Here is a 15,141-nt window from a genome sequence, read left to right as displayed (position 1 = left end):
CCACTTAAGAATTCATTTGCATGGTTAAAAATGTAGCTGCTTAAAAATGGCAGTTGGAGCAGGACTTTAATTTGTTCTCCCTATTGTAAAGTCCATGTAAAGCTACCAGCCCATCTAAATCTACACTGCCCACGTTGTGACAAAATTACTACACAATCACAATCCGCTTCCAGGTTTTATTGTCAAAGCTTAATTGAACAATCTGAAGTTAGCAGCTGATTGGCTACCTCCTCACCCCCCTTATACTTACCTGAGCCCATGGCGATCCATCACTGTGCTTGAAAGCTGTGCCTCTCCCGGCTCTCTCCCTCCTCACTGAGCTGATTGATAGCAGCAGGAGCCAATGGCAATCACATCCAGTGACGAGGGAGCAAGGGGCGAAGCTAAGCACTACTGTTTTATGCCAATAGACACAGACCGGGAGGCTCAAGACCAAGCCTGCATGAGCATGGAAAGCAGTTTTTCATGGGGGGTACTGGGCAGGGGTAGGATCCAGGAGGACCAGTGGGGGACCCAAGAAGAGGAGGATCGAGGCTGATCTGTGCAAAACGAGCAGGTAAGTATAACATATTTACTTTAATTGAAAAAAAAAAAGCTTTAATATCTCTTTAAATAAAGGTGATATAACTTGAATAAAAACACAGGGAAATTTCTGCCTTTTCATTAAGCTATTCAACTAAAATATCAATAGATATAATGGTGTACTGTGGACAATGCACTCCCTAGGACTCAGAAACTAGTATGGCCCCTTTAAAAGAAATAACGTCTTGTAGGTGTTTTGCATACCTGCCCACCGCACCATTTTTGTTATTTTGCCCATAGTTGTACTTTAGAAGAAAACTTCACTTCAGCAATCCTGCGCTTTACCCACATATTCAAGGTCACACAGATGCCTTTTGATCCTGCTAGTGATGTCCACCTCCATACAAAAAATGGCAACCGTCCCAACCTATAAGTCCTCATGCACACGGGACGTTTTGATAATGCTGGTAACATTAGCTGTGTAAAGTCACGTTAAAAAAGGTGAGTTTTTTTTAGCAGTCAGCATTGTTTTGCGGCGTTTTACCGCGTTTTTCTAAATCGTTTTTACAGCTAAAAGACTCCTGTAGAAACCCACTAGTCCTGGGTTTTTTTCCAGCCAAAAACCGTTGATTACAGTCTGTGTGCATGGACACATAGGATAACATGCTGGGGGGTTTACTGGCTGTAGGAAAAAAACGTCAAAAGCCCTCTTAGATCGTGTAAGCTCCAAGGAGCAGGGCCCTTCTAACCATATTATATTGCACTGTATTGTTGCTGTATTGTCTCCCTTTATATTGTAAAGCGCTGAGCAAACTTGGCGCTATATAAATCCTGTATAATAGTAATAATAAAAGCCAAAAACAGCAGCTGTAAAAACGTCAAGTGTGCATGAGGGCTAACCAGCCTTAGCAGTAAGGTACACATGGAAGGGCAATGAACAGTGCAAACAAACAAAGGATTTCCCAGCAACACTTACCAGCCAGCCTGCAAAACAACCAATTTGGCCCTATCTAACAGTTTGTGTTAAAAACAGAGGGTTTTGTTTGCACACATTTGAAAATACATGCGCAAGCCACAGTCCCGTGTTAAGGGTCCTCTGTATATTGTGGACCTAACTAAAATTTCCAAAGCCTCCATAGTAGGAGCACATGTATAAATGGATAGGTTATGGGCAGGTGTGCCTGGAGGAGCCCATCCCTCCTTAAAGGTACAGGGATGCATGTGATACCCAGCTATACCAAAATGAAATCAAGGGCATCCAGTGTGTCCCATCATCCAAATTAGACAATGTAAAAATGTTAGGTCCACAGTGTACAGAGGACCCTTGACGCGGGACTGTGGCTTACGCATGTATTTGCAAATGTGTGCAAACATCACTCTGTTTTTAACGCAAACTGTTAGCCAGGGCCGATCCTTTGTTTATATGTGATGTCCACCTCCAGACAATGTCCTGTGATGATGCTCCTGAATTCAGAGCTGGCATTCATGTTGGCTGTGCTTGCTGGCACTACAGTGGGATGAAAAATCTTGCGGGGAACATGGTTGTAAATGTTACTACAGATTGGCAGGCCTACAGCTTGTCAGTCAGCATTTGACCACACCTAGTCTTGCCCACTACTTTCTGGATTGGCGGCACTGCTTCTGCTACTGAAAGCCTCCCACTGTGAGCTGCAGTGCTTGTGGAGGGGGAGCAGGTGAGACACAAATGTAGGAGGATGTGACTCGGGGAATGCAAAGGAAGCTTTTTGTTGTGACTTTCAAGGCTGGTAGGTTTTGGATAAAAGTAACCAGAGGTTAGACCCTTGTTCAGGTTTTATTGCTGTCAGCATCTCTGTTATGGAGGTTCTTTCTGTATATATGTTGCTTATTGCCCATACATAAAAACAAGGGTGGTGAGACGGCACAGATTAGGTCCCCTCATAAAGTGAAGGGTATGACGTTTCTGAGATGGAAACAGGAGAGATGTTGTGTGGAATTCCATTGGAAGTTGATAAACGTTTGAAGGCAAATTTCTTTACAAGACCATGTGTTACAGTGAAGGCAATGTAGGCGGTGGGCAGAGCTGCCAACCTCAGTAGCACAGGCTGTGGTGTGATACTTCTGTGATCATGATGGAGGTATATGAGCAGCCAATTCTGCATTAACCACTTGTCTTCCAGAGGATTTTACCCCCCTTCCTGAACAAGCCATTTTTTGCGATACGGTGCTGCATTACTTTAACTGATTTCTTAAATTAAACTAAACTTATATCCTCCTCCCCTCCCCCCACCCCCCCCCCCCAAATAAATTAGTTTTCTTTTGGTGGTATTTGATCACCTGTGCGGTTTTATTTTTTGCGCTATAATCATAAAAAGACCGACAATTTTGAGAAAAAAAAACACTATTTTTGACTGTGCTATAAAACCTATCCAGGAAAAAAAATTAAAAAATCAAATTTAGGCCAATATTTATTCTGCTACGTCTTTGCTAAAAGAAAAAAAAAAAAAAAACAATACATGTAAATTAATTGGTTTACGTGAAACTTATAGCGTCTAAAAATGGCGGTATAGATACTAGAATGTTTAATTTCTTATACTAGTAATGGCAGCGATCAGCGACTTATAGCAGGACTGTGATGGGCATTCTGACACTGGAGGGGAACTGACTAACTGCCACTGACATCCCCAGTGACAGTAATACAGTGATCAATGCTAATAAAAAGCACTGACACTGTACTAATGACACTGGGCAGGAAGGAGTTAACATCTGGGGTGATCAAAGGGTTAACTGTGCTGTTTTAGGTCATGTGCTGTATGTGTTTAATTAGGGAAAGGTGCTGCTGTGTATTTATCTGCTGTGCATAGAAATACACAGCAGCATGTTATTGCTGGCAGGAGAGAGACCTGTGTTTACACACAGGTCTCTCCCCTGTCAGTGTTACTCACGATCGTCAGGTGCCAGCGGGGAATCCCTGGACGGGACCCGGTGATTGACATCTGTAGCCACCAATGGTGGTGCGGCTAGGGCAGCACATGCGCCCCCTACCCGGAAATGTGAATCACGTGATTTTGCACACCTGTTCCGCCCTGTAGCAGTACTTTTTCTGTAGGGCAGAGGGGAAGCGGTTAAAGTGATGTTGTGTAGCCCATGCTGAAGATCAGTCTAGGAGGCATTGTGCAATGTAGTTCTGTTTATAGGTTAGACTGTATTCTGACCTTGTCAATGCCTAAATCCTTCTTTTTTTTTTTTTTTCTTCTTTTAAGGTCCTTTGAGACACAACTGTCCCGGGTAGAAGCTGATTTGCTGAGACGAGAAGCTCCTCCTTCTTATGGACAATTGATTGCTCAGGGTTTAATTCCACCTGTAGAGGACTTCCCTGTATGTTCTCCAAACCAGGTAAATGTCTTCTGAAAACTCTTTTTTTAACCACTTCACGTCCAGACAGTTTTACCCCCTTCCAGTCCAGGCCAATTTTCAGCTTTCAGCGCTCTCACATTTTGAATGACAATTGCGCGGTCATGCAACACTGTACCCATGTGAATTTTTTAGCATTTTTTTGAGAAAGATAAAACGTTGTTTTGGTGGAATTTATTCACCACTGGGATTTTTTATTTTTTTTATTTTGCTATATAAATGAAAAAGTCCAAAAATTTAAATAATCTTTCTTCATAAATCTTGGCCAAAATTTATTCAATTATCTTTTTAGTAAAAAAAAAATAGCCCAAATTAGTTTATAACCAAAAATTATAATTTTTCTAAAAAATGTTTTTTACATTTTTATTGTATTTTTTTTATCTTATTATTTGTTTTGTTTTGTTTTTTGCACATACTGTTACCCTAGCAGTACAGTGTCACCATAGTGAGACACTGTACTACTTGTGGGGGGTGATGAAGATTTTTTTTTTTTTTTTAACACTGATTGCTTTTACACCCATAAAGGCTGTAAAAGCAATCATTTTCCCTCTCTGGCTGCATTCTTGCAGCCATTGAGAAATACTGTGTGAGCTGTGATTAGTCACAAATTGTCACATGGTACAAGGCTGTTGTGAATAGCCTTGTACCAGGTGACCTCTGTGATCATTCACAGATTTCACAGGTAGTAAGCAATGATGTCAGAAGTGACATCTTGCTTACTACTCTTCATGTGATAACTGATTGGCCAATCAGTGATCACATGATCGGGACCTCGCACAGAGGTCCATTACAACAATCAGTGTTCCGCTGTGATCGCGGTGCTGCACGCTCCCAGATTGCACGCACAAGCAGGGAGGACGTTTGTAAACAGCCACCCGCCCCTGCACTGCTCCCGTCCGGCTGTTTATATACTTGGGCCGGATAGAAAGTGGTTAATAGTACAGGATCCATTCATTCCAGTCTGGGTGGTGGCAGAGACTTTAACCCTTTGTCTGCCACACACCAAGAACAGACTGCCTAATATTCCCAAACCAACGTGCTTTCTAAAAGCAGAGCAGTTGTTTACCTGCTACAAATTGTATGCTTTAAGAAAGCAGTGCTTAGACTGACATAACAGCACCTGCTGTATTTTACATAAGTGGCCTGGCAAGTTTATGTTGCCATAAAAAATAAAGCTGTGATTTCAGTGCCTTTGTTGTGAATTTTCCACAATGCCTATAGCTACAGAGGTGAATGAATAGCTAAGGTGTCTTTGCTGTTTGTTTAGAGTATGTAAATATTATTGTGCATAATCTGTGCACAGGTGTATCATAAGGTAAGTACTGTCTCCATAATTCAAGTGATAATTTATTGTTTGAGGTTCAATCCAACTCCACCCTCAGGTTAAGAGCAGGGAGAGAGCCAAGTGTTTATTTTTTAGGTTTCACTCACAACGTTTGGATAGTAGTGCTATGCTGGTGGTATTTGATCACCACTGGGTTATTTTATTTTTATTGTATAAACGAAAAAAGACAAAATTTTGAAAAAAAAAACAAAAACTTATTTTCTTTGTTATAAAACATATCCAATGAAAAAAAAACAAAAAAATCTAAATTCTTCATAAATGTAGGCCAAAATGTATTCCGCTTTATGTCTTTGGTAAAAAAAAAAAAAATCCCAAAAGGTGTATGTTAACCGGTTTGTGCGAAAGTTATAGTGTCTGCAAACTATGGTATATATATTTGAAAACTGATCAGTCCTGATGTACTGATAGCTTAATTTTTTTTTATTGCTGTCAGCGAAGTTCACTGTAACCTCATTGTTTTGAACTGTCATGCATGGGTTACATTCATGACTGCTGTGATTTTACTGTTGTGATCTGTGAATGGCCCACAGCTATCACATGGTACTGTGATTGGCCCGTGTACCATGTGACAGCTGTGTGCCAATCGCAACTCACTATAGGAATGGAATTAATTCACAACGGCTTTGTTGACATTGTGATTGCATTGTGATCACATGATCCGATCAAAGGTACCAGCAACCGCAATCTGCTGTGTCCTGGGGACACAGAGGTCATGGGAGCGGGCATGCTGCGCGCAAGTGTGCATGTGCTAAGCAACATACAGGTACATTGCATAGAATGTAGCTACCGGCTGCCTTCAGTAGTATGAACTGCGAACAGTCGGCAACTGGTTAACACTGAAATAGCTAAACATGTGAAAAAGACTACAGCTGGATCTGCTTAAGCTTCAGTGTGAGAGGTAGGGTGGCACATGGGTGGTTACTGTGACCTCTGCATTATATTAGGCTTTAAAACCTCTGTATCCACATACCGCTTATCGCATATCAACTCTGATTTACAGTATAGCAGATCCTTGATGATCGGTTAGAATCAGTGTTTTCAACAGATGTTTTCCCCCACTGGAATAGAAGCTAAAAAGTGCTCAATACTAAGAACTTCAAGTTCAGTGTCTCATCACTCCTAGCATTGGGAATAGTGAGAGCTGGATTTATTTGTAGATGTGTTCAGATGGCCTGTGGGCTTATTAGGCTTTTATCAGTTAAAGTGGAAATAGTCACCTTGAATTCAGCAATACGACATCCCCAGCTCTCTTCTCTGGCCGTTGACCTCTTCAGGCAGCTGGTTTCCGTGTCTTGATCGCCAGCCACTGTCACTGGCTGGGCCGAGTTTATGGGCAGCACAGTGGCTAAATGGTTAGCGCTTCCGCCTGGCAGTACTAGGGTCTCTGGTTCGAATCCCAACCCCAGCACCACCTGCCTGGAGTTTGCATGTTCTCTCTGTGACTGTGTGGGTTTCCTCCCACACTCCAAAGAAATGCTGGTAAGTTAATTGGCTCCTGTCTAAATTGGCCCTAGTATATGTATGTATGAATGTGAGTTAGGGACTTTAGATTATACGCTCCTTGAGGGTTAGGGACTGATGTGAATGTACAATATATGTATGTAAAGCACTGCGTAAATTGACAGCGCAATATAAGTACCTGAAATAAAATAAATAAATGTCACTACTGTGTATGCGCCGCATTTCCATCAGCTTCAGCATTGCCGTATTTGTGCAGTGAGAATAAAATTTTAAATGTACTTATTCTTCAATGTGATCTGGTACCAGCCTCCTGTAGTCTCTGTAGAGCTAACAAGTTACATGGCAATAGGAGAGCAGAATGACAGAGATGATCTCAGTGGTCCCCTGCCTTTCCCTTCACTGTCCAGTTGCAGTTTGGGGGGAGGGAAAAGACCTGTAAGTTTTACTTCAGCAGCAAAAAATCGGGTCTCCTGTCCTGCTAGACAGAGCTGTGTAAATCTTAAGCATTGGATTGACAGAAATTACAAATGATTGGTAAGCAAAACATCTGTATTTGTATTTTATCTGTGTGTTTAGCCGTTTGTTTGGAGCTCAGCTTTAAATGGTGATTTTTATATTGGCTATATTGTATTGTTGATTTTTTAACAAAAAAACTTTACCATTTTCCCTTTCTTGTTTCACAGGCCTCTGTTTTGGAAAATTTAAGACTAGCAGTCCGATCTCAGCTAGGCTTCACATCAATCAGACTCCCAATCACCAGGCGATCCAGCAGCATCTGGAACAGAATTTACAACTTCATGCGGTCACGCAGCTCCAGATCCCTTGCCTTGGCTTCAGCTGATGGGGACAGTTCTTCAAGCCGTGGCAGCAGCAGAGATGATCGGGGTGGCACACACAGAGGACTCTTCTCTGTGGAGTCTGATGACAACGATGGAGACCATGACAGAAGGGATTCACAAGGAGCAGTCGGTGGTGTTGCTGCTCCATTGCCACAGAAAACTCCTCCTGCCTCCGCCGTAGAGGCTTCAGTGAACGGAGGTGGAAGCTCCACGACCCCAACCTCCAGCAGCAGCAGCTCAGCAGATAGCCGACAGAACACACGTGTGCCAGAACCAGCGGTTGTCAGTCCAGCTCGCCAGCAGCTCAGCAGTGCACTTAGCCGAATGACTCAAGGTTTACGTTGGGTACGAATTACTCTTGGGAGGTCAAGCTCTGCAGGCCAGAACCAAAGCCCCCTGAGGCAGCTCGACAGCAGCAGCGTAGGGCGGGATGATGACGATGATGTAGAGATGTTAATCCCTTCCTTAGACTTTGATCTTAATGACTGCACTAGACCTTTACTCGATCTTGCTTCTGAGCAGGGGCAAGGACTTGCACAGCACAGCCCACCACCTCAAGGGGCCAGGCCATGCGGCCGCGACGGCCCTTGTGAGTGCTGTGGAATTGTGCACACTGCTCAGATTCCAGACACCTGCTTGGAAGCCGTGCTCAAGAACGAAGCAAGCGATGATGAGGCATTGCTTCTCTGCTAGGCAGCGTGCGCACAAAGCATCGGTCGATGTATGTTCGGAGCAATATCTAGTCACTGTTTTGTACTTCACAGAAACAAATGAGGGCCTGGTAAGTTCAGGCGGCAGTGAGCTACCACAGGCACGAGTTCTGCTTCATGGCACTTCTGGTTATTACAGTGAAATGTTTTGTCCGCAGAAATATAGGTGGATGGTCCGTGAGTTCTTGGCACGGTGTACAATTCGTATATAGTGTATGCTACAAAATGATTGGTTGTGTTAAGTGGGCTCATCATCTGCAAACAGTGCAGGCAAACATTTTCTCATTTTCATCTATTTCCTGGGAGCTGGTAACCTCAGCACCTTGTGCTGTAATGATATCATTACTGGAGATGAAGGAATTGATTCATATTCAGTTTGATTTTATTATTTCCGGACAGACACTTCTCCCAAATATGCACTTGCTGAATTTGCCAATCTGCGGAGGATAGCATAGTATTTGAAACCCAGTTACCAAAACATGATTTGCAACATTAACCTAAACTTGTCAGTACAATAAGGTATTAAATGGGCTGCATCAGTGCATTATGGGCACCTGGCAGTGCCAGCGTGCACCTTTCGTGTCAATATTGGCTTGACCTAAGGCCACAGTAACATGCCAGCTTGGGCACTTCATCATGGTATCAAGGGCCTGCACCTTCTTGTGCGTTCCAACCAATAAAGTCACCTGTTTTAGTTATAGAGCAATAGCCAGTTCTCAACACCAACTGAGCGCTGAGAATGTCTTGTGACAGTGGCCCAGGATCCAGGGAAACTGCTGCAGGGATTACTTAGGGCTTTAAAAGCTTTCTGAACTGATACGGACATACACCATATATATGTCTGTATAAGCTGACATGTGTACATGCTGCACATGCGGTGCCATTGCATGAATGATGCATTCAGGGCTAATATGTAAACAATAGCATAGATTCAGCAGCAGCAGCACCCCTGATTACACACTATTCTAATGTCGCTGCTAAGGGCTGGTTCACACCAGAATGTGCTGTGAGTTGTGTGTGATTCACATGCAGTTCTGTGCGGTGCAATTCAGACCATTCATTTTGAATGGGCTGAAATCATAACACACCAAAAGTAGTGCATGCATTACTTTTGGAAACTCACCGCAACCGCATCACATGGTACTTCTGTACCATGCAATCCGGTGTGGGCAAATGCACTGCGTTTGCGACCTGCATTTTGGAGTTTCGCTAACTTATTATTGACAGATCACAACTATTGCAGATCGCAACTGCAGTGCGTTTTGAGCGCAGCACGGGAAACACGCACAGAATGAGAGTTTCCCGCACCATGTTATAGTGTGAACTGGTTCTGAATGAGTTATTTGTATGTTGGTACATGTGTAGAATGACCTCAGTGATTCTGAGCATTGTATGCATGCTCTGCCACTGCAGGGATGACATGTAATTGGTGTGTAGTCGGTGGCGCCTGCTGTTTACATGTCTGCCCGTGGCAATGGGTCCTGACAGGGTCCAGTACGCTGTATGCATGTGAACATTAGCAGAAGCGTGTTTCGTGCATACAGAGCAAAATACGGTCCAAGCGCAGGGCTGTGAATGCAGATTTTTCTAGTTTTGGTTGACGCAGTTAAAGGCTATGGACAAAACAGAGCATATAATACTGCGGTGTTCAAATCTGTAGAAATGACAGATCTGCACACAGTAAATTGTACGCCTGTGTGTATGAGTCCTTGTGTACTGGAGCAGTTCACTTTAACAATGAATCTTCTAAGTATATGTGGGCAGATTAGGAGGTGTGTGGTTCACTTGAGCCACTGTATTGGCACTTATTGTGAACGTTAATTCTATATTTTATTAGGTGGGTACATTAAAACTGCACACTTTTCAGAAGATGTAGAACTCATTCTCAGGCCCAGTATATTTCAGAAAACCCTCTAAGAAGACATAGACAGGATAGCAAAGTTGCTGGTTCCCAGGGAATGAGCAGACTGCACTTGTATCCAATAAACACACAATTTCTGCCAGTGCACATTAGTGGCTCCATGAGCAAGTTCCTTTCCAAAACCATTGGTCAGTACAAGAGTTCTCTTGAATCCGATTCAGGAAAACCCTAGGATAAAACGACGGGTCTTCTAAAAGTGTCTTCAGGAAGAAATGTACTTGTTTCTCATATCAACGTATCAGTCTTACCCATACTGCCCTGGCTTAATAATCGGGAGGAGCAACAAGAACATTCCTTGCCTCAAACATTTATGTATGGGACCCCGTGTTTTATTCTTATTCCATTTGCTGAGTATTATGTTATATTTTTTGTATGAGGATGTAACATTTATGTAAATTTCTTTATTTTTATTCTTTAGCCTTTAATTACAATTTGTATTTTTTTTTCTGCATTGACTTACCCTTTAACTGGGAGAGGCCACATGTCCTGGTGGGCTCGTGTCTGTTTATAGAAGACCTCGACCTAAGATGTGGAAATTTATTGTGGAGAGTAATGGGGCAGTTTGTGTAAATTAGGCCTGCTTCTGCGGTCTCAATGTGAAGTTCCCGCGCCGTTGTGTTCTTCTGGCAATCTCCTCCACTTGCTGTTTTGTACAGTTTGGTGTGGGCCTCTTCCTCTGGTACCAAGAAGGGAAGTAGTATGTGCCATGAACAGACTTTAGGAGTTACATTGCTGTTTCTTCACGTGGGCCCTGTAGAGGTACGTATCATTTACACACAGCTTCCACCCTCTGAATCACATTTGGGTGATGGCTTTAAAGTATAGAGGTGTACTATTCAAGCTGTGACAGAGAATTGCAGACTTTATGCTGCACAGTTTTAAATTGGTGATGTAGAAAGCCTGACATGGGAGAAATACTATCTTTGCTGATTGCCTTCTGAAAATGCAAATTGCCTGGCTTTTCATGTTCATCTAATGATGTCAGGTGTGTCCGTAAATAATTATGCAGGTAAAGAGTTTGGATCTCAGTAGCTGCAAACTTGTTCAGGTCAGTTAGATGATGACTGCCAGGCAGCTAGTATTTTCAGCAGGGTAAAAATCATCTGTAAACTTGGGATACCAAAAAAATTAGATAAGCTGAAAATGTAATTACTCTTTGATCATTTTTCATATCACCATGAGTTCAAACATTCACGTTCATACCAGCCTTCTCTTCGGGCAAGAAGAAAATCATGAAAGATCTGCTTCAGATGACGAATTGTTTTTGCAGCGATCCAAACGCATCAGCTTAGCATGAACGGGTCTGTTAGGAAAAGAATATCATGTCATTTCATCAGCAGCAGATCATCATGCTGATATCATTCGCTAACCTGCCAGTTTCCCTGAGTTGGTGTTTTAGTACCATTTCTCTATTGTGTAAAGGGCCACTATGGCTTTACTTCATTATGGTAGATGTTGTGCAGATGGGACATTTGGCTTAGTCATTAATTAGTTTGTATTGAAATATTTGAATAGCATAGTTCAATCCCAAATGGACTGCTCCATGGGTCCTGGTACTACATGGACTTCCTGTAGGGCTGTTTATGTTAAAGTGGAACTAAAGGGGTTAAACTTGCATCACAAGCAGCATTGGTATTGGTGTTTATTCCTGCTTTTAAATAAAGGAGGTTAAATCTGGCAACACCATGCAATTTGTCAGGAAGAGATTGGATAAGCGATAAAGCTTACTTGTGAAGAGCCTTAAGCCCGCCATAGATGGATCAAATCTCGGCTGGTTCAGCAGGGACTGACTGAGATTCGATCCATCTATGGACAGGCAGGTTGTACTGAAGCTGATCCGTCCATTGACTTCAGTACAACCAGCATGTTGATTTTTTTTGTATGTCATTACTGCTGGCGGCTATAGCCGCTTGCAGTGATTATTGTGTTCTGCTGGCAGGGAATGCTCCCTACAGGGCAGAACACAGTAGCACTGCAGGAGGGATTCCCCCATCAACACTGACTGTGTTGAGGGGAAATGAAGTAACCCGTGGTTGCAGAAAAGAAAATTGCCTCATCTATGGCTTGCTTTACAGTGGTTTTACATATTTCTCTTCATTAGCTTGCAAACCCCATATGTAGGAGTTACAGGGGTAGGACAAAACTATGGAGACACCAGGTAAAAGAATTGTTACCTAATATGGTGTTGGACCAAAGACGGGCTGAATTCCCCTGGGAGTTGTCAAATATAAGTCTTGGATGATAGGTAATGGAATCTGATAGCACTCTTCATGCAAAACTCATTCCAGTTCTCGTAGAGATGCCGAAGGCAGAAAACAAGCCCGAACCTTGTTCTCCTCCAAAATTGACCATAGTGGCTCTATGATATTGAGGTCTGGCAACTGCGGCACGAGGGAAGATGCAAGACTTTGCATGCTCACCAAACCACGATTTGACACCAGCTGTGTGAATCGGAGCATCATCGTCTTGGTAAATGGCGCTATCTTCAGGAAACAATGATCGCACAATGGGGTGCACATGGTCGGCCAAAATTTGTACATCGTAACTGGCACTGGCTCTACTTTTCAAGGTGATGATGGGGCCTGCAGAATACCAAGACATGGCTGCCAAAACCATGATTGCATTGCCACCATGCTTTTCCGTTGGCACAAGACTGTCCTGGTCGGAGGATTGGGACGGTGTTTTCTACACATAAACAGGTCTGGTGGTTGGAAACAGTGTGAAGCTCTATTCATCTGACCATATTACAGTCTTCCATTGATCGATAGTCCACGATTTATGGGTGTTGGACAACTCTCTCCTCTTCTGAGCATTAATATCAGTCACTAGTGATTTTGCAGTTGCAGCTCGCCTGTGAATGTTTTGCTTATGGAGTTCCCTCTGGACAGTTTTTGTGAACACGGACTGTGGAAGACTGAGATTGAGCTCTGCAGTCACTTGTGCAGCAGTTATTTTCTTATTCCAGGTCACAATTCTGCGCAATTTCCTTTTGATTCTTTCAGTCAGTTGACCATGATGACCGCACTTATGCTTATCAGATGTTTTCCCCGAAACTATATAGGCCACCATAACCTTTGATCCTGTCCCTCTCAACCGCACAGATAAATTGGCAACTTCATCACAGCGGCACCAGCTAAGCAGCAGCAATGATTTGCCTTCTTTGAAACTCAGTAAGCTCTGACATGACTCCGTATTACTAACCGTGTACGCAGTGAATGACGAAAGTGAGGCTTTTCACCTGTTGGCTAGCAAAAGAATGTTCCATCACTTATGCTTTCAATGCAAAACGTTGTGATTTTTCACACCCAGTATCATGTAGTGTTTCCATATTTTTGTCCAACCCCTGTATGTCAACCATGCAGGACACATTGCAAAGCTGGTTGTGGTAGCCTGCAGCTCTCCAGTGCATCGGTATTCTCATTTACCGTGGTCTAGACCTATGTTGTCTGGTATTTATATCCTCTGTAGTCCATAAACAAAGGCCCTTAATGGCTTGTAAAGTGTAACTAAAGGCAAAACTTGTTTTTTTTTTTTCATTTTGGATAGAGTTGGGGGGGTTATAACCCTTGTCTGCTTTTTTGTTTTGCCATATATTGTCTCATTGGGGAGATTTCCCTTAATTTCCTGTCCTGTAGCCAAAAGGAGGTGAGAAGAAATCCCTTCAAAATGAGAGAATCCCTGGGTGTCAACATTATTGGTACGGATATACCCAAATGTCAGTGGCCAAAACGTTTCGGCTGAAAACACCCCTTTCGGCCGTTGGACGAAATGAAAAAAAAATCACCAATACAGGTGCCGAAAAAACCCCGCTTACCGCTGCCGCTCGGTAGTTCTCAGCCTTACCTGAGAAACCATTGAACGATCCAGGCGTTGGGCATAGAGATGTGTGAAGGAAAGATGGCATCCACTCATCTCTATGCCCTTGGAGGACTGGAATATCACTTTCGGTTCCGGCCCTTTCTTTAAAAAATTTTTTTTTAAAGCACTAGATCAATGCTTTTTATTGATCCAATGCTTTACATTGCAGAGGAGAGATGTGGGGGTCTTCTTGACCCCATATCTCTCCATAAAGAGGACCTGTCACTAATTACAGGTATTTCTATCACAAGGGATGCATGCTTTCTTGTGGTGAGAATAAAAGTGATTAAAACCTTTTTTTTTTTTTTTTTTTTACGGGACTGTGCATAAAAAAAACAAAAAACATTAAATAAATGTTTTTTTAAAAGTTTAACGTGCCCCCTGTCCCCCCATGTTCGCACGTAGTGGTGAAAGCATACGTAGGCTATGCCCACATATGTAAATGCTGTTCAAACCACACACGTGAGGTATCGCCATGAACGTCAGAGCAAGAGCAATAATTCTAAATTAAAGCACTAGACCTCCTCTGTAATTTTTATAGCATCACCCATGGAGATTTTTTAAGTACCACAGTTTCATGCCATTTCACAAGCGTGCGCAGTTTTAAAGCTTGACATGTTGGGTTTCTATTTACTCACCGTAACATCCTCTTTCATATTTTACAAAAAAATTGGGATATTGTTTATTTTTTTTTAACCAAAGTGTATTTTTTTCCAAAAAATATATATTCATTTTTAAAAACTGCGTTTCGGTTTTTGGCCAAGTGCATTTTGTATTTTTGGTTTCGGCACCAGAATTTTTTTTTTCGGTGCACCACTAATTACTAGTGTCCCCATTTGAAGATTTCCCCTCTTACTGTTCTGATGTTTAACATAAATGGTAAATAGGAAAAATAGAAAGTGTAAATCTTCCTAACAGGCAAACAGACAGCAATAAAAACCTGACAGGTATTCTAATCCCACTCTATCCACAACTTAAAAAAGTTTTGCCTTTTAGTTACATTTTAAAAAGAAAAAGAGCACTGTGGTATTACCCTTACCAGTCAGTCAGCAGCCATCTTTGTTTATACATTTAAAGCCCTGTTTCTCAACC

The 15,141-nt window shown here is 42.5% G+C and overlaps 1 protein-coding gene across 1 annotated transcript in view; it reads left to right on the top strand.

The window, feature by feature from the left end:
- LRP12 (LDL receptor related protein 12) overlaps positions 1–14,352 on the top strand; it is a 47,194-nt gene extending 32,842 nt beyond the window's left edge. The window contains exons 5-6 of the mRNA XM_089658349.1: positions 3,765–3,897; positions 7,405–14,352. Of these exons, the coding sequence (XP_089514475.1) occupies positions 3,765–3,897; positions 7,405–8,253 (982 nt within the window). The 3' untranslated portion in view covers positions 8,254–14,352. The remainder of the gene's footprint in view (positions 1–3,764; positions 3,898–7,404) is intronic.
- Positions 14,353–15,141: the final 789 nt, after the last annotated feature.

Source organism: Staurois parvus, unplaced genomic scaffold (assembly GCF_062004578.1).
Source record: "Staurois parvus isolate SC_StPar_1 unplaced genomic scaffold, SC_StPar_1.0 ptg001062l, whole genome shotgun sequence".
Taxonomy (NCBI): domain Eukaryota; kingdom Metazoa; phylum Chordata; class Amphibia; order Anura; family Ranidae; genus Staurois; species Staurois parvus.
The sequence above is the reverse complement of the archived record's forward strand: the minus strand, read 5'-3'. Positions and strand labels throughout refer to the sequence as shown.